General features: G+C 42.9%; 2 protein-coding genes and 1 non-coding gene across 4 annotated transcripts in view; 2 read left to right on the plus strand and 1 right to left on the minus strand.

Annotated features, from left to right (window-relative positions):
* Positions 1 to 340, minus strand: part of Pir (pirin) — a 110,622-nt gene extending 110,282 nt beyond the window's left edge. The window contains exon 1 of the mRNA NM_001009474.1: positions 234 to 340. The gene's annotated coding sequence lies outside the window, so the exon portion shown is untranslated. The remainder of the gene's footprint in view (positions 1 to 233) is intronic.
* A 1,455-nt stretch (positions 341 to 1,795) lies between these two features.
* LOC120099428 (U6 spliceosomal RNA) lies at positions 1,796 to 1,899 on the plus strand. The gene has a single exon (XR_005498612.1). It is a non-coding gene; the product is annotated as a U6 spliceosomal RNA (small nuclear RNA).
* Positions 1,900 to 8,418: 6,519 nt separating this feature from the next.
* Bmx (BMX non-receptor tyrosine kinase) overlaps positions 8,419 to 18,730 on the plus strand; it is a 62,749-nt gene continuing 52,437 nt past the window's right edge. Inside the window, exons 1-3 of one of the 2 annotated variants that reach the window (NM_001109016.1) lie at positions 8,419 to 8,559; positions 16,827 to 16,973; positions 17,835 to 17,939. In NM_001109016.1, coding sequence (NP_001102486.1) covers positions 8,557 to 8,559; positions 16,827 to 16,973; positions 17,835 to 17,939 — 255 coding nt within the window. In that variant the 5' untranslated portion in view covers positions 8,419 to 8,556. Of the gene's footprint in view, positions 8,560 to 15,842; positions 15,964 to 16,826; positions 16,974 to 17,834; positions 17,940 to 18,730 lie in introns of those variants that run through there. The other variant, XM_039099943.2, reaches the window with a different exon arrangement.

An 18,730-nucleotide genomic window follows, 5' to 3' on the forward strand; every position in this document is an offset into this window, starting at 1 on the left:
GCTAATTGCAGTGTGCTGCCAGGAGAAAAGCCAAACTATGGTTCCATTCACCAAATCTTGGTGGTTATTTAAGCATTTCCCTCCCTCAACTCCCCTGGGAGCCTATAGTGGGCTGGGAAAGACAGCATCATGAAAACTGGTACAGGCATCCCTCCCACCCCACCCCACTCCCATCCCCCACCACACCACTCTCGCGGGGGCTTTGGGGGAAGCTGAAATCCCAGGCCACTCACTCGGCAGTAGCGCAGGCCCAGGAGGGAGGCCACGACCGGCGGTGCCTAGACTCCACAGCGGCAGGGATACAGCGCAGGGTTTGCAAAGCGCCTGCCGTCAGTCAGCGTGACTCAGCGCTTTGTTGTGGGCCTCCGGGAGGCGGGAGTTTCTAGGTCTCAGGGGCCTTGGTCCGGGGTGACACACCCTTTATTTACACTGGGTTTGGATTCTCTGACTCCGCCCTATGCTTCTGGATCTGCCTTTTGAGCGTCTGTCCACAGAGTGATGCGCACCCCAGCCTCTTGGGGGCGCGCCGCTCATCTCCCAAGAATGTGTGGGACACTCAGGTGCTCTGCGGGCCCCTAGAATCTCCTGGAAAACCTGCTTTCACTCAAGTCATCTTGTCACCCAACGCTTTGGCTGTACGAACAAGAATGTTTTCTAAGCACTTGTCCCGTTTTGGAGAGTGACTCAGCCTTTCTGTGCATCAACAGGTCCCCAGTGAAATGACAGGACCAAGATTGTAAGGTTGTAAAAGAGATCGAAATGAGCCTGTCTCCTCATAGGTACTACATGGTTGTCTCTCATAAATAAACATGCTTCTTGCTGTTTGCCAATTAGAATGGGACAGAGGCAGAGCAGGCACAAAAGCCAAAGCCTCTCTGCTGAAAGGGAAGGCGCACTCTAATAGGGAAACCTATCATTAAGGGCTTTAATTTTATTGGGATTCAAGACAAGGCCTGGGAGAGTTGCCCTCAGGAGGCTGTGAGGGTGTGTACACATCCAGGAAGCAATCTAGTTTTCCTAGGACTTTTAATCAGAGGACAGGCTACCATACACAATGTTCTTTAAACACCCGGAAATACATTGTCTTTTCTTGGAAAAAGACTGAAAGTGATGCCTCTTTAAAAAAAAAAAAAAAAAAAAAAAAAAAAACAACGAGCCTAGGAAACTGTCTGAAAAGGGACAAAGGGGCCATGTCTTCTTTTCACTTTCCAGTTATGTGGATCTTCCATGGAGACTGCTCCAGTTTGCTTTTGCAGCCAGAAAGCAGCCATAAACAATGCCTGCTGAGTGTGGTTACGTTGTAATAAAAAATTTTATTATGGATGATGGAATTTGAATTCGTAAGATTATATTTTAAATTTATGCAATTTTCACCTGTAAGGGAAGTCTTCTTTTGACTTTATATTTCAGCTGATGTTTTGAGGCATGGTTTCACGTGTCCCAGGCTGGCCTTACCTCCCTAGATAGACAAGGATAACTTTGAAATTCTGAGTCTCCTTCCCACAGCTCCCAAGTGTTCGGGTTACAGTGAAGCATTCACCATCACGCTCAGTTTTATATGGTGCTGGAGACTGAAGCCAAGGCTTTGTGCATGCTAGGCAAGTAATCTAGCAAGTAATCTACCAACCGAGCTATATCCCCAGTCCCTTCAACCTCAAAATGTGAAAAAGCATTCTTATCTTTCAGACTACATGAAAATAGATATGAGGTGTATATCCATTTAGATTGCATGCTTAGTTTGCAGATTTCTGTTGTAGAAGAATAGGGAAGTAGGAGAACAAAGACTTTCCCCTGGTGTTCAATTGGGCAGAACACACTAAAATGGGAACAGTACAGAGGAAAATATCATGGCCTTTGTACAAGGATGACATGCAAATTCATGAAGTTGTCCTCCCCTCCCTCTCTCTCTCAGTTCACAGCCACACTTGAGTGTATATAATTTGTCTTCCATAATGCCCACACCCTTAATACATTCACAATAAATTCTGTTTTTTTAACTCATTTCCCCGATCTTTTATATCAGTGAGTCTCAAATTGACTCTGCCTAGCTTCAGTGTTTCAAGACCAACTGAAATTATGCATACAAACATCAAACTGCTCTGGACTAATAAGGTACTAGTACTTACAACTTGTAATTATTTCTGAAAGGGTTTCCACATAAAACAGAAGTATGAACACCCTGTCTGGCACATTGCAGATCATCTAAATAAATTATCTTGTATTCCCTCAACCAGTCCAACATTTATTCAGGCACCTAGGCTTGGGGTGCAAGCTTCGCCCTCACACTTTTTAGACTTAAAGCCTATGGATTCTGAGTTCTAATGTTTCTCAGTGCATCCAAACCTCTCCATTCCGAAGGCATCTATCCACCTTTACCAATCACCACCCACTCCTCCTGCCTTCAGATTCAGCACTGGCCAAACTATATTCCAAGTGGCAGGCAAATATCAAGCAATTGCCTGGAACCCTCAGTGACTTCTCACTGGCATTATTATTAGAAAGTTCTTTGATGTCTTCGAACTATCCTCACCGCCTAACCCACTTGTGTGGTGGTGCGGAGGGATGAGAACACATGTTCACCTATCTCTTGTTAGTTTGCTGTGCCTGTCTAGAATTTTCTTTACTTCACTTTCACTTCACCTTTTGACTCTTAATTTCTATGTCATGCTCTCTGGACAGCCTATGTCAATAGTTTCCTCAAGTCTAGAAGAGACTTTTGACCTAAAAATCACCGATATATTTTTTCCTAAGGTCAGTGTTTTATCAACTTTTGGAAGATCCCATTTTCCTACAATGGGCTTAACAGTAGCTTCTACCTCAAACTTCGTTCTGAAATATGACTGCTACACTCCACTACATATACCATTTACTCCTCTTACTCTTGGGCCTATGACCAAGTCACTGTGTCATTTCTGAGGAAGCTCTGGAATGACCTGGCAGGTTCCACATCCTGCTTCATGGAAACCAGCTGCTCTTTAGGAGCGATGTCACCACCATTTTGCAAGAAACCCATGTTCTTCTATAAAGAAGAGACCTGTGAGGGAGACATACCATGAGAATAAATGAAGCACAAACCACAAACCACCTTGAAACGTATCTTCCAGCCATGGTTGTACTAGCCAAAGCCACATGGATACAATCTAAACATCCAACACTGTTCCTTCCAACTTCCTGATCCACAAAATTCTAAGCAACATCCAGTGTCTTTAAGCTACACCATTTCAGTGAAGTTTATTTTACAAAATAGGAACCTGAAGAAAAGTTTTCATGTCATATGAGCAAAGAGGTGGATTTTCCAAATATTTCAGACTAGTGACAAACTTTGCAGAAAGTACCTATGTCCGTTTAATTAATCTCCAAGAAAATCAGCCATTAATCAAACCAAACCATTATTACACTAGGATCCAGAGGAAAATGGTTACATTCTCCTACTGGCCATAGCACATGCCTCCAAAGTGCAGATGTACCAGTGAAAAGGCTCCTCTGTTACAAATAGCATTTAATGGTATAAGAACTTCAGAGAGAATGGCAATGTTCTTGGTGATATTTCAACGAACACCTTTTTTTCTCTGGAATTTCAAATGTGCTCTACCTCTGGATCCAGAGAAAGTGACGACAGGTCTCAAAGTAAAAGACAAGAGCAGGGGCGTGTGTAGTTATATGCCTAGAGAAATTCTGTTGTAGGCCTTTCAGAAGAAAGAAGGAGAGGGAGAAAGAGACACAGAGACAGAGAAACAGAGAACACTTCTGAGAAGCTAGAAGGTTAAAATGGAAATGCAGTGGTAGGAAAGGGAAGGAGTTTTACAAATGGAGTAGAGGCCACACAGTGCTCCACTGTGAAAGCATCCATCTTCGGGGTGAGAAATGTACCCTGTATATCTGAACTCAAAGCCTTCTTCAAGTTGTCACTTGCAATGAGATGTGAAGCAGGCATCTGGCTTTACGATCATCAATCACCTTGGGAATCCTGAGCAACACAAAAGAAACCTTTATGCTGACATCGCAAAGAGCAAAGCCCTTCTTGAATGACTCCAAATTCCACTACTATAATCTTTAAAGACACCCATATTGTCAACATATATTTGTCTGTATCAACCCCACCCATGTGTGTGTGTGTGTGTGTGTGTGTGTGTGTGTGTGTGTGTGTGTAGCAAGGCTCTGACAGGCCTTGCCCTTCTCCTGTTACCCTGTGTCTTGCTAAAAGAAAAAAGTAATTAAAGTACATTCCTAAAGCCAGCCACCAAGGTCTATTCCCTTATTTGGCCACTTCCTTCTCCTCAAGCTGACTGCCAAGGTCCAGCTAAGTACTGAAGTCCAGCAATCAGAAGCCCCCTTTGGCTCACCTAATTAACATGCCCAATTAAAATTAATCACCTCATCCTAACACAGGGTTTCCCTTTGTACATTTATAAACTGCCATTTTATTATGGGTCATGTCTGTTTCCTTTCTATCCAGAGGCAGTCCTTTGTCCTCTGAGACAAATGCCCCTTCCCCTTTTCCCTTGTTCCCTTCCCCCTTCTATTCTGGTCTTTTGTCTCTTATTCACAGCCCTGTGTCCCTCTAGGCAAATAAATCTTCCTTGTGCTGAGAATTTGGTCTTTGGGGTCTTGGGCCAATAATGATCTCTAACAGTTTTAGGACCTCAAAATCACTATGCAGCCAAGGATGGCTTTGAATTCTGAATCTCTGGAGTATAGGGATCACAGTCTTGTAACAGAATGGGTCAAGCTCCGGCTTTATGCAGATTTCTGGAACAGTTACTCATTAGAGGATACAGTCAATGCAAAGGCCATGGGACAGATGGTTCTCAATGAATAGCAAAGAGGCCAGTTGGTAAAGTACAACAAGGTACCAAGATGATGTAAGAGAACCAGGGAACCAGAAAATTGGCAAGCAGTGAGGGATTCCGAATAGAGAATGATGAGATTTGACTTACATTTTGTTCATTAATCCATTCAGTGCTTTCCAGAATACAACCTAGGCTCTTGTGCATACTAGGCCAAGCATTCTACCACCGAGCTACGCCCTGTATCAGTGGTGGAGTTTTGCAACAGACTCTTCTAGCCTAGGCTGGCCTGAAATTCTCAATGTAGCCAAGCTAAGGCTGAATTTGTGAGAGATTACCCCAATTTAGACCAAGAAGTAGCAGCAGAGATACTGAAAAGTGATCAACTTCGGACACATTTAGGATGTAGTGCCAGCCATGGTTCATGAAAGATTGAACCCTGAGTTTGTAAGGGAAACAAGGAGTCCATCTTGGTTGGTCTGACTCAGGGGAGCTATCATTAACTGAGGAGGGGGAGACTACAGGATGGGGTAGTTGAAGGAATTAACCAGGAAGTCTGCTTTCAACATGTTAAATTTGACATAGTCATTAGATATCCCAAACAGAGATAGACACGTTAGCCATGGAATCTGAATCTCTAGAATCCAGAGGAACTTGGCTAAAATAATCGTATTTAAAATAATAAGTTAGAGCTGGATTCTTCCTCCTATGTGGTTAGCATTCATAGTAGTGGTGATGTACAGGCTGCTGCAGGAGAATACTATCAGTGGTCTTACCAGGATGTGGGTCCATGTCTTGTAAGGCAAACCTTCTAGGCAATATACGCCACTGGCACAATACTGGCAAGACTCTTTGTGGGATCCCCAACTACTTTTGTTTGTCTTTGAGGCCCAACTCTATAGCAAGGAATAACTGCTTGGACCTATCAACTCCTCCTAAGGCCAGGGAGGTCACAGGTCCTACTAGAGAGTCTATTGTTTTGATAAACTGGCATGAAGCTAAATTGTCATCTAAATATTTGTTTATAGCCATAAATTGGTGTTTCTCTTAGTCTGGGTCAGAGAAATGTCTTCTTGCAGTGGGAGACAGTTACCGTAGAGATTCATCAGAACTGCTCACAGCGCTGAGAATAAATACGTTTGCAGTGCTCAACCCTATCACGGGACAATGATGCTCTACATTACTCCTTACAAGTCAGAGAACAGCCCAGAAGGAGCCAGAAAGATCCTGAGAGCCAGAGAATGGAGATGAGGACTATGAAACCGTGTCTTCTGGATGTGATATGCCTGTTGCAGTCATGAGCTCCCAGCAGCTGTGACCCCTACATATAAACAAAAGTAAAAGGGGGCAGTTAGGGAAAAAAAGAGTCAGAAAGAGTAGGAGAAGGAAGTGATGGGGGGGTATGATTAAATACACTATATGTTTGTATAAAATTATCAAACGTTTAAAAATAAAACATACGTCAAACAAAAAGCTTTGAGACAGGGTCTCACTATGTAGCCCTGGCTGGATTTGAACTGTTATTTTGACCAAGCAACCTCTCTGCCCCCCTAGTGCTGAAAGTAATAGAGGCCAGCCATTACTCTCTCTCTCTCTCTCTCTCTCTCTCTCTCTCTCTCTCTCTCTCTCTCCTTCCCTCCCTCTCTCCCCCTTCCTTTTCTTCTCTATCTTCTCCCTCTTTCCCCTTCCCCTCTCCCTTTCTTTGCTACAGTTGTGGTGGGTTCAAGACTATAAGTGCGAGGGAACAAGCCTTTTCACACCACAAAGTCAGATCCCATGGTGCGCCCCTTTGGCTGTTGCTTGATAAAGGCTTGCACAAACAAGCTGTTCAGAAAGTCCCAAAAGGTCTAGCCTGCCAAAGGACATAATAAAGGCAATAATTTGAGTCAATTAAATCATGTAACTGAATCAAAAGTTAGGAGTCAACTGAAACCATGGAAAATCCAGAGCCAAAGAAAGTTTCAGGAGAAATAGCAGGGGAAGAGAATCACTAGAAGGAAACAAATCTGTGGCATTTTGACTTAGAGGAAACCACTCCTCCTTGCTGCCTTTGAATGACACACCAATGGGGTGTGGAAATCACAGCAGATTGTACCCAGGTGTTTCCATGGTGATACCACCCCTTCCTTCCCCTCCTCAAAGTTATTCTTATTGTAAAATCTATCCACCATGTTACCATATATAAGCCACGAAGTAAATGTGAATTGCCATATGGAAAGAGGGACAGAATGAAATCACTTTACCGGGTTGTCAGGCCTCAGCTCTGTTTCCTGCTGTATGTACAGCTACTGCCAGAATGATCAGCACACAGCAGGATTTCAATATGATTTGAACAACTCAAAGAGTAGCAGCAGTACTAATTTTAGTCTTGTGCCTATAGAAGTTATCATCCTATGATCATATCATACATGCTTAGGACACATTTACATGCCTACCAATTGATAAACTAATATAGTATGTTAAAGCATACTAAAAGGATGATTTTCTTGCACCCTACAGCTGAGTCTAATATACGGCATCAGAGGTGCTGGAGAGATGTCTCAGAGGTTAAGGGCTACTCTTTTGAAGGACCCAAGTTTAATTCTCAGCACCCACATGGTGACTCACAACTGTCTGTAACTCCAGTGCTGAGGTATCTGACACCCTTTCCTGGTCTCTGAGGGCACTGTATGCATGTGCTGCCAGACAAGCACTTAGGGAAAAAAGTCATACACATAGAATAATAAGTAATAAATAAATGATATATTTTAATGCCATTGAATTTATTGTACAAAACCAGCCAGCATGCACCGGAGAAAATAATTGATGAGGCCAAATACCAAGATGTGGTCATTACAAATAAAAACTGGCAGTCACACTTTTTCTTAGTGATATTGGTACAGCAAGCATTAGCAAAAGCAGTCTTGTTCCCATTTTTAGACTTATTTCTTTGACGTAAATTAACTCATATCCTGTAGGCTAAGGCATGTCGCAGATGGTAGAATGTCTGCTATTCTTTGAATTCTGTCAGTATTCTGATCGCAGGCTTAAGTACGGCAGAGGCAAAGGTATTTGTAGATCCAGGTCCCACCAGGGACCACAGCTCGTTTCTTCAGCTAGGTTTGATCTCAGAAGAAGAAAGTGTACTTGGCTGGCTGGCTGATTCCGGTTTTTAACCATTTTTAGAGGAAGACATTATATTGGGTCCCCTGTTTACTGACTATTGCAAACGTGGATATGTGCACCTTAGGGGTTGTAGTTTTTATTCTCGGGCCTCCCTTTGTCCAAGTGCTGGGTTGAAGTTTTCATTGCTTATTCTCTGGGCCCTTTGGCATTACCTAATGATTTCCTGACTCTGACCTCTGTGCGAGAAGTCAGCGTCAGAAGTCGGCTTTCACCGAGATATTTTCTTGTCCTTTCCAGCACAAAGCTCTAGAAACAAAGGCAGGGTTATCACATGTCCCCAAGTGCTGCCTGGGAAAAGCAGGAGCTGCAGTTATCAGAATGAAAACCTTTCTGAAATGTGCTTTTGTCTCTGTGTTCGTTGCATTCAATCACATCAACAAGTGTTGGCTAAGTGTTGAGCGTGGTTTCCTGTGGGATTGTGTAAGGCCCTGCAGGACAATAAATGCTTTGGGGGCACTCAGTTGTACAGCCATTTCTGACCCAACAGCCAGAAAAAATGTGACACAATTCACTGCTGCTGGAGAGAAGACAGCCCGAAGTTGAGTTCTTGCAGGAGCAGCTTCGCTTCACCGTGGTGAACCCCAGGGAGGCAGAAGAAGCCTAAATGGTGCGTTTAAGTGGCCTGCGGCTGTGCAGCGTCATAGCTTACAGAATAAATTAAAATCCAGATGTTATGGGGCTTGGAGTTTTTAAATTTTGGAAAGCCCATCTCAGAAACCAAAGACACGGAATTATCAATACAGAGGTGTTGGGCGGCCCCTGGGACTTGAAAGGGAGCTTGTAATTTGGGGACCAGAGGCTTAAATTGCTACCATTTCACTGTGAATTCTTCACCTTGCTCAAACTCTGAGTCAGGGTCTGCCTGATTGGGTGCCTAGCACAGCCAGCTGGATGTAGCTTTGGGCTCTTTCCTCTGCTGATTTTCTCCACATAGTACTGCCCTGGCAGCCATATTTCACGTTGTCTCTTTAACTGCTTGCAAAACAAACGAACAACGACAGAAAACAAACACCAACAGCTTTTAGATGTACCTTCCTTTCTTTATCTTTTCATCATGCCTTTTCAGCTACAAATGTTTACTTTTCTGTTCCTGAACTCTCCATAAACCAGAAATCAAGAATGTTCCTGAGGGATAGAGAGATTTGGGAGACAAATGGTACATTTGGTTCCCACGGCCATAGAATTAAAGAGTTCTTGCTAGCTACAATAATTTTGCTGGACTTTTAAAAAACACGGCAAATAAATCCTGGTTTCTGACAGTGCTCCCGAAACTCTAGCATTCTCACGAGCCACCAGAGTCAGCTGTGCTCTTTACGTTTTTAATTTACTCTTTGATAAGTGTATACATGGATGCAAAAATATTTTGATCAAGTATTTATTTAGTTCAGCTTTTGTTTCCTCTCACTCCCCTGAAATCTGTTCTTCTTCTAAACAAGTCTCCTTGCTACCATACTTCTTTGTTTTTACCCAGTGAGTTTAATATGTAAAGAGCTTGAGTGGGGCATAAGAAAGGATAAATTATCTTTGAGAAACACGTCATTGTCTTCAGTCTTCTGACTTTGCTGTGGTCTATTTTTCAATGTAACTATAGAGTGGCGTGGAGCAGCCTCATCTCCTACGGTGCTGGGCAGGGCAGTGCCATTTTTCTCCTGACTTCTCAAAACCCTTCAAGGCAGTTATTGTTTTTACTCTGTTTACAAATGGGGAAGTTGAGGTTTGGCAGGGTTAGGTAATATGGCAGGTTGCAGAGAGACAGAGAAAGATTTGAACCCATCCATGTGTGATGCTCTTGCCTAGGCCAGCCCACTTCTAAGGATTGACAGATGCTACAACAGTGCTAGCTGATAGATTTGCCACTTTTGACTCTTCTCATGAAGATGCCCAGAGGGAGTGGCCGTGGGTGGGAAGCCAAAAAGGAAGAGGTTGCTCAAAATAAGAAAAGGTGGCTTAGAAACCCTCTGGAAGGTACAGAAGACGACTCTTAGAAGTAGCACTGGAATTTTCTCTTGGTGAGAATAAAGTACGCCTTGTTTCATAAGCTTATCTGAGAGCATTCAACGTTTGGTCTTCCAAAATGCTAAGGATGTGAGTGTTGACATTAGTCTTTCTGACTATCTTGTGCCAAGATCAACTGTACCTCTCTGAACTGCACAGTACCCTGTGAAATAGGGACTTGTTGGTTTCTACAGAGCTGAGGGCCAGCAGCAGAAGCTTTGTTTAGCCAGTTTGCCCGCTCTGAATTGTACTTCTTGTTCTTGCTTAAGCTTACCGTTGTGTTATGTTTAGTGGTTTAGCAGAAGAATAAACAGGGTCAACTTTGGGCAAATATTTAACTAAGTTATCACAGGAATCTCCAGTTTCTTTTTCAGACCCTTGCCCAATCTTCATTTGGAACACCTGCCTTCTCCTGACTAGTCTTCTGCCCATCCAATACACTCATCACTTTACTGTGTTAGCACCAACCAATCAAAATCTATAGCTAAATGACACGGAAAAGAAGACATAAAACAAGAAAAGGATAAGAAAGTGCTGTTTCAGCTCTTTCTTCTAAAGAACAAAGCCTTAAAAACCTCATCTTGAACTCTCCGGGGAAGAGGTTTCAGTGCCAGAGCTACTAACTGGACATCTCATCTTTCTCCTGTCTCCCGTTCCCACTTCTTTCACTCTCTGCCATTTATCCCCACTTTTTTTTTTTTTTTTGGTTCTTTTTTTTCCGGAGCTGGGGACCGAACCCAGGGCCTTGCGCTTCCTAGGTAAGCGCTCTACCACTGAGCTAAATCCCCAGCCCCCTTATCCCCACTTTTAAGGCTGCATATTTTTAGCACTATTCAAAATGTGCATTCTAATTCATCTATAGGATCTATGTTTCTAGAACCAGGGATAAAACATGGGGCCTTGTACATGATCGACAAGCATTCTTTACCTTCATGCTGGACCCTAGCCTGGAGTTTTACTATCTGACACTGTTTTGAGGCGTCTTGCTGAACATTTATTTCCTTGTCACATCTTTCTGAGAATTCCCTCATAAAGGTTCCTTGCCCAGGTCACAGTAGACCCATATTTATGCCGAGTTCCCTCAACGGAAGTAGCTTTGGTCGAACATATAGATCACTCTCACATGTGAGTCTCTCTGCATCTCTCTGTCTGCCTCTCTCTCTCCCTCCCCCTCTCTCCCCCTCTCTCCCTCCCTCCCTCCTCCCACCCCCCCCCGTGTGTGTGTGTGTGTGTGTGTGTGTGTGTGTCTGTCTGTCTGTCTGTCTGTCTGTCCGTTTCTCCCTCTCTTTGAGACAGGATCTTACTGTGCAGTCTTGGCTGGTCTGGACATCAGTATTTAGACCAGGCTGGTCTTGAATTCATAAAGACCCTCCTGCCCCTGCTTCCTGAGTACTGGGATTAAAGGCATGTGCCATCAGCCCAGTTATTTCTGAGTATGTCCAGTGCCATAGTATGAACACGTCTAAGACAAGACAGCCAAATCTAGCTCCCTGGACTATTTGTAGATTTGTAGATTTGGCAAAATCACTTAGGATGTTAGGGTTCAGTATGTCATCAGTAAAAAGTTACTGTATGTGTTCACGTCCTATGGCTGCTTTCTTGTGTTTAGGTTAGTCTTTTCAGGTTTAGGTCACACAGTGGCCATGTTGTTTTCTGTCACTGGTATCCTGGTCAAGAATGTGAACTTTAGAACTAAGTGAGCAGGATTCAAATGCCAACTGCAACACATTAGCAGTGTGACTTGATATTCTATACAGTTCCAAGAATGATCTACAGTGGCTGTATTTCAGTTTCAAATGAGTGTTGGGTTTTTTCTTTGTTGTGTTGTTTTGTTTATGTTTTTTTAAGACATAGTTCCTCTGTGCAGCCCTGGATGCCCTGGAATATACTCTGTAGACCAGACTGGTCTCAAACTCACAGAGATCCACCTTCCTCTGCCTCCTGAGTGCTGGGATTAAAGGTGTGCACCACTGCTGTCCAGCCAGGCTAAAATTTTAAATACTTTTCATTGCTTGCAGGTTTTTTTTTCTTCTTTCTGTTACAGACCCAGGGGGGCACCTGATTCAGGGCAGGGAGTGTAGAGGACACTTGGCAAAATATGCTTGAATATGAGACAGAGGAGGTCAACTGCCTCTCGGAATCCATGTTTAATAAGCTTAAACAGCACCTGCCAATTTACCAATATAATGTGAATTACAACAGCGTCATTTGTTTTGCTATTGTAGTTTCATCACCTATAAGTAAGGACACCAGTTACAATATGCTCCGCAATGTGATTCTTACAGTAGAGCCATTTCACAAACTACCCTGGCACAGGATGGTTGTGTTAGGACATGCCTAATAGGATTTATAATCGCCCACCCGTAAGGTGTGCATGGGCATGTGTCATATCCCATCACCCTGGGTGACTACAACCAACAAATAAACATTGCTCCAAGGTCTTAAATAGTGCACGCTATACAGTGAGCCCTCCTTAAGTGTTGGCAAGGATCATTAGTACTAATTTGTGTGTGTATGTGTATGTGCACGTGCACGTGCACGTGCGTGTGCGTGCGTGTGCGTGTGTGTGTACTTGAAGGCTCGTTATCAATGTCCTCCATCCTATCATAACTTTCATGATCTACTTCTTTTTCCCTTTGGGGGCTGGAAAGATGGTTCAGCAGTTGAGACTACATCCTGTACTTATCTTGCAGAGAACATGAGCTGGCTTTCCAGTATCCACATTGGACAGTCATAATTGCCTGTAACTCCAGCTGCAGGAGGATCTTACAATGGCACCTATGCTCACATGTGCATATGTATACATGTGCGCACACACACACACACACACACACACACACACTTTGTAAATTTTTTTTCTTTTTCAGCCTGTTTATAATAAAATGAATGGGCTCTGTTAAGTTCTCACCTCCCACACAGTTCATTTTGAAGTCATCCTTTGGTGCCCTTAGTATGCCAGGTTTTTCATTTAAGCAGCTTCATGCAAGAAGTCTGTGACAGAACACATTTTATGAATCAAGCCAGCAAAGCAGAATAAGAAAGGGGACTGCCTCGTCCTGCTGCCTCAGTTACTTCAAACTACCGAGGTGCTTCAAACTGCGGCTGCACAACAGCCTTGCATATTAGTCAGGAAAGCCATCTGATGTATGCTTGTTGTCACTCAGGGTCATGGATAGGTGACTTTTTTTTCAGTTGCTCAGTGTAAACACCCTGCTGGCTGGAGATTAAGCATCTCAAGGAGAACTGACACTTTGCACTTATTCTCACAAGATCATTTCCTTGCGAATCTTAAATAACCATGGTTATGATGAGTCACACTAATGCAACAGGTGGCTTTTATGAATGTTATTAGCAGCACGGTAGTTGCTGCTTTCACTGTATTGATTTCTGCCGGGGTTGGTTTTGCCTCTCTGTGCACGGTTTAATATGCTTATGGAAATAGGCAGCAAGGATTTGGTAAGCAAATTGATGTTTCTATTCTCTGTGGGTGGTGTTATGAGAGTCCAGCCACATCCCACCCATTCCAGTATGGAAATAGATTCTTGTTTAATGCTAACTGGGTTTCATGTGGCAGCGTATTGTGAAAGGGGCTTCATGAACTCTTACCTTCTGCTGGGACTTCCTTCTGCTAATCCTGGGCAGATCAGACCTGGCAGGTCATTGAACAGTCATAGGAATCAACATGAGTGCCAGAGCCCCCTTTAGCTGCTATCATAATAAGAAAGAGGCGATGGCACAGTTTTACAAATTAACCCTTTTAGAGTATCACTTCCTGTAGCAAGTGGGACCACAGAAGTGCTTTCAGTTTGGACCTCTTGTTGGCTGTAAAGAAGATAGAAATCATGACATGTGCAGAGTGAGACCAGAGACCATTTGATGCCATGAAATAAGACAGACTCAGAAGACAAATACCACATTTTTCTTCCACGTAAAATCTAGATTTAACTTTCTTTGTACGTGCATGTATAAATGTATATATATATATATATATACATACATACATACATGTAAGACATGAGAATAGAAGGGAGACTATGAAAGAAGAGGAGGTGGTCCAGAGGAAGCAGGGAAAGAGTACAGCAGCATATGTGCAGGAAAGCAAGAAGAAATAGCATTTAGGGGAGGGTAGTTGGGGACCAAAAAAAACAGATAAATATGTGAAAATGTCATCATAAAACTCTTTAAGAACAATTCTGAGTGGGGGGTGTTGTTTTTATTTGTTTGTTCGGTTCGTTCGTTGGTTGGTTTTGGTTTTGGTTTTTTGAGACAGTGTTTCTCGGTGTGGTCCTGGCTGTCCTGGAACTCACTTTGGAGACCAAGCTGGCCTCGAATGCAGAGATTCACCTGCCTCTGCTTCCAGTAAACTGAGATTAAAAGTCTGAGCCACCACAGACAGCCAATTTATTTTATTTTTAATTATGTGAGTGCACAAGAGTGCAGTGCCCACAAGACCAAGGGCATCAGATGCCTCTGGAGTTAGAGAAGTCCCCAGAGGGAAAGGAAGCAGGTAGATGGAGAAGGGGAGGGCCAAAACTGGACAGAAGCAATGAGAGTTTGTTAGAAGATAACGAAAGTGTCAAGATAGGATTCTTTGAGTCTGTAAAAGTCTACCTTAGGGTACTTGAAGACCTGGCTCCAGTGAATTGAATTTCAGAGACACATACATGACTCCAAATGCTTGGTACATATGAATCACACATCACAGAATGTGAACATTCCTTAATGATACTCAGCTTGCATGACTACATATCTGAAAAGAAAAAAAAAACTAATCTAGGGACGTATTCATCTTTTTCTTTGGCCTGCTTAGCTCTCAGTTTTGTAGAATAATCACGTATCATGTGTGTTTAAGTAAAAGAAAGCATTCACAAAGGGCAGGATTAAATGAACCATGATGCTAAAGTTTGACAAGTTATAGCTTGTCTGGAGCGGAAGGCTTGTAAACTCTTAGAAATGTATTTTAGAATATCATTGAAGGCCTCATAGCCTTCCTTTCTATTTTGTACTCTTCCCCCCAGTATATGTAAGATTTCACGATTCTTCTTCATAATCCTCTCTATATAATTTCCTGCAGACCCATCTTTAATGTAAAGTGCATGGAAGTGTGACAAAGACCCCAGTATGCAAGTCATCATGCAATGCTGGGAAAGACTGCCTCTTACCCTGGAACAGATCTGCTAACTTCATAGATGGCTTGACAAATACTGTGGTAGCTGCACGTGTCTGAGAAAATTGGCAAGAACTTTTGATGGTTTTTAATGTAGAAAATGAATATGACACAAAAGTGCCCTCCCTGTGTGCCTACTACCCAGTCTTATCACCACGCCCTGTGTTATGCTCACAAAAGAACAGGCCTCCCCCTTTAAAAAATCTATAAAACAATATTCAGGGCCAAAAATATGCAACATTTTCTTCTATTTAATGAGTAGGAGTGTCTGAGATCTGCCCAAAATCAAGCAATGCTCTTGAGAATAGTTTCAATAGTCATGGTCTCCTGACCTACATACATTCCCACCTCAACACCCTGGCATTTCCCTACACTGGGGAAACAAGCCTTCACAGGTCCAAAGGCTTCTCCTCCCATTGGTGCTGGACAATGCCATCCTCTGCCACATATGTGTCTGGAATCTTAATCCCCACTTTTAGATTCTGTGGTCTATATCAGGAGGAGTGACTGGTGCAGATTTATTGAACTCTAGCCCGTGTTTCTTCGTCTCTCGTTCTATCTACTGCCTGCTGTGGAAGGCTCCTCATACTCCTGGGCTAATAGGAAGGGCTGGCTAGTGACTGGCTGGGTTTGCTTCCGTATCTGCGCCTGCTTCCATGCTAAGGGAACAATGTCTGTGCCGGGGCTTCCTGATCAAGAGTGTTAATAGGATGCAAATATTTTCTCTTTTAATGCATGGCCCTGCCATAGTCAGGGAGAGCCTGAGAGATGTGCCTCAGAGCAGGAACGTTTTGCTTACAGCTTGAGAGTTAAAGTTAATATGTAGACCTCAGCTCCACAGAGTCTAAGGTAAGTAAACTTCATTATCTTGAGACCATCAAAGATAGATCAGAACCAGTGGGCACTTAATTGCTAATAATGGTGCACTCTAAAAAAGCTAAGAAGAATATGAAGTCTATCTCTGTGACCCACAGCTTAACACAACTACTTTTCTCTATTAGATCTGATACCAGAGGGTCTCGGTGGAAAGAGAGAGTTGCTGCGCTTCCTTTTCTCCCTAAATACCTTCAGTTTTAATGTTTTCCATAGTTTGGGACTGAAAAGTATTTCTTTTGTGAATGTGCTCTGTCTGCTGCTCCTTCCCATCTCTTTTGAAATTTTTGTCATCTTTTTTACCTATCTTCCTGAGATTTAATCTTGATACTGTCAATCACATCTGCATCCTTCAATGTCAGAAGACCCAGTTATGATCCTGGGTGGGGACTGGCCCGTAAGATGATACCAATGGTTTGTGGTGATTTGGATAATCTGGCAAAATATCTGGCCCCAGGCATGGAAGAAAGTTTCAGTTACCAGTTACTTAGTAGATGGTGAGCTTCCTGGAGTGCAGTTTAAAAGATTTTACTGTCTCCTATTCAATTCAATAAGTGTGTGTAGAGTGTTTCCACAGTGGAGAGCATTTTGATCAGTTATTTGGGAAGATGGTACAAACATGGTAACTGTATGATACAGAGTTGGACATGAGTCAGGGAAGAAGTGATATGCTGTAGAAAACCTGCATAGTTTCAAAACTCAGAACAAAGGCAGAAGAAAACTAGGAGGGATTTGTGGTCTACTCTATAATCCTAATTCAGTCTTATATTTAGAAGTTGGCATCTTTATTCTCCCTGGACCTAGCTAGACACTGCAATCATTTCAATTCTTTTCTTTAGGACAACAATATGGATAGTAAATCCATTTTGGAAGAACTGCTTCTCAAAAAGTCACAGCAAAAGAAGAAAATGTCACCTATTAATTACAAGGAGCGGCTTTTTGTTCTAACCAAAACAAGCCTTTCCTACTATGAATATGACAAAATGGTAAGGTTCTCCTTCCTTGTTTTGTGCTATTTATTATTCTTCCCAATTCCCCACAAAGTCCTTGATTATAACGAAAGAACACCAGGATTCCTTACTCAGAGTAAAAAATCGGCTTGTATCAACATACTGCACTGCCTCTCTTAACCAATGTATGATAAATTAAAAGAAAGAATTGAAAGTACTTATTCATTTTATTAAGACCAATCAATCATAACATGACTTTAAAACTGTAGTTTTCAGGTAAAGTAATTTGTGTTTCCTGGAAGACATTAGACATGTTAGAGAGCTATGTCAGCTGTCACAACTCATTCTGGGGGCCAGCAGGGTAAAGCACTATGGGCATCAGGTGGACCGAGACTCAGGCTACTACTAAAATACCTCACAGGTCGAACTTCACACCAAAGAGGTATCCATCGTCAAATGTTAGTAAAAGCGTTGAGGGTGAGCGATGCTGCCTTAAGACAGTAGTAGAAACAAGAGCATCTCTGTGTAGTTAAGAACTTGAGCATGGGGGGGGGGGGGGACTGAAACGCCATCAAAACCCGAAATGAACTAAAGACACTTCCTGGCATTAAACCTTGATTTCTCTATTAACTACTCGGCAGGGCATTTCAATAAATATTACACAATTCTCAAATGAGATTAACTGTCACTCAGATACTTGCCTTTGGAGACACATATGTGCGTGTGTCCATAGTTTAGGAATATGATTGCCACAGACATAGAGCAACAAAACATTGCGTCTCCATCGGCTTCCACATCCCTTAGTCTCCCTCTAGACGTTAACTTCGGCTGTACACTAGTCCCTGCTCACCATGACACACTGACCTGCTATAGCTTCTGATTTGCTTTCGAATTCAGAAACGAGGAAGCAGAAAAGGATCGATAGAAGTTAAGAAAATCCGATGTGTGGAAAAAGTCAACCTTGAGGAGCAGACACCCGTGGAGAGACAGTATCCATTTCAGGTAAACGGGGTGGGAACAGTCTGTTTAATATTTTCTATCGTGAGCTCATTGTGCCCAGGAAAATAACTAGATTGCAAAATGACCCCTTGAGACATTGATAATGTTTGGAATACCCCCAGGTGTGCGCTGGCAGTTTATCAGAACCCTCCTGCCCAATCTGCTTCTCTCAAAGGGAGGGGAAGCGAGATGACAGTGTAACTACCATGGTCTGACTTGCTTCAGGTCTACCCATCTCATTAATGGAACATTGTGGGGTGTCTCTCTTCTCCTGGGTAACAGTAAGTAGGAAACTATGCAGGATTAAAAACCCAACTCGCCCTGTGTCTCCAAGGAGATGGCAAAATAGACCGTAATAATACAGGGTAAGTGAATGTTAAAATGGAGGTTGATGTAATACATTCCTTGCTCCTCACCCCAATATGTCGGGGAAATGTTCTGTTGGAGCTCACATTTGGGTCGGAAAGGACCAACAGACCTTAACTAGCAAAGGTGGAGGAGATAGCAGGACAAACCAAACAGAAAGTGCCAAGGCACTGGAAGCTAAAACAAGAGAATGAAAGAGACCAGCCTAGGGAGGCAGGTGGTGTTATACTATGAAGAGCTCTACCTTCCATGTTAACCAACTTTTATACCAAAGGAATCTTTTTTAAAAGCACTGTGTGTGTGTGTGTGTGTGTGTGTGTGTGTGTGTGTGTGTGTGTGTGTGTGTGTGTGTGTGATATGCTCCCACATGCCACAGCATGAATGTAGAGTCAGAGGACAGCTCGTAGGAGTCAGTACTCTCTGTCCAC

The sequence above is a fragment of the Rattus norvegicus genome, chromosome X (assembly GCF_036323735.1).
Source record: "Rattus norvegicus strain BN/NHsdMcwi chromosome X, GRCr8, whole genome shotgun sequence".
NCBI lineage: Eukaryota > Metazoa > Chordata > Mammalia > Rodentia > Muridae > Rattus > Rattus norvegicus.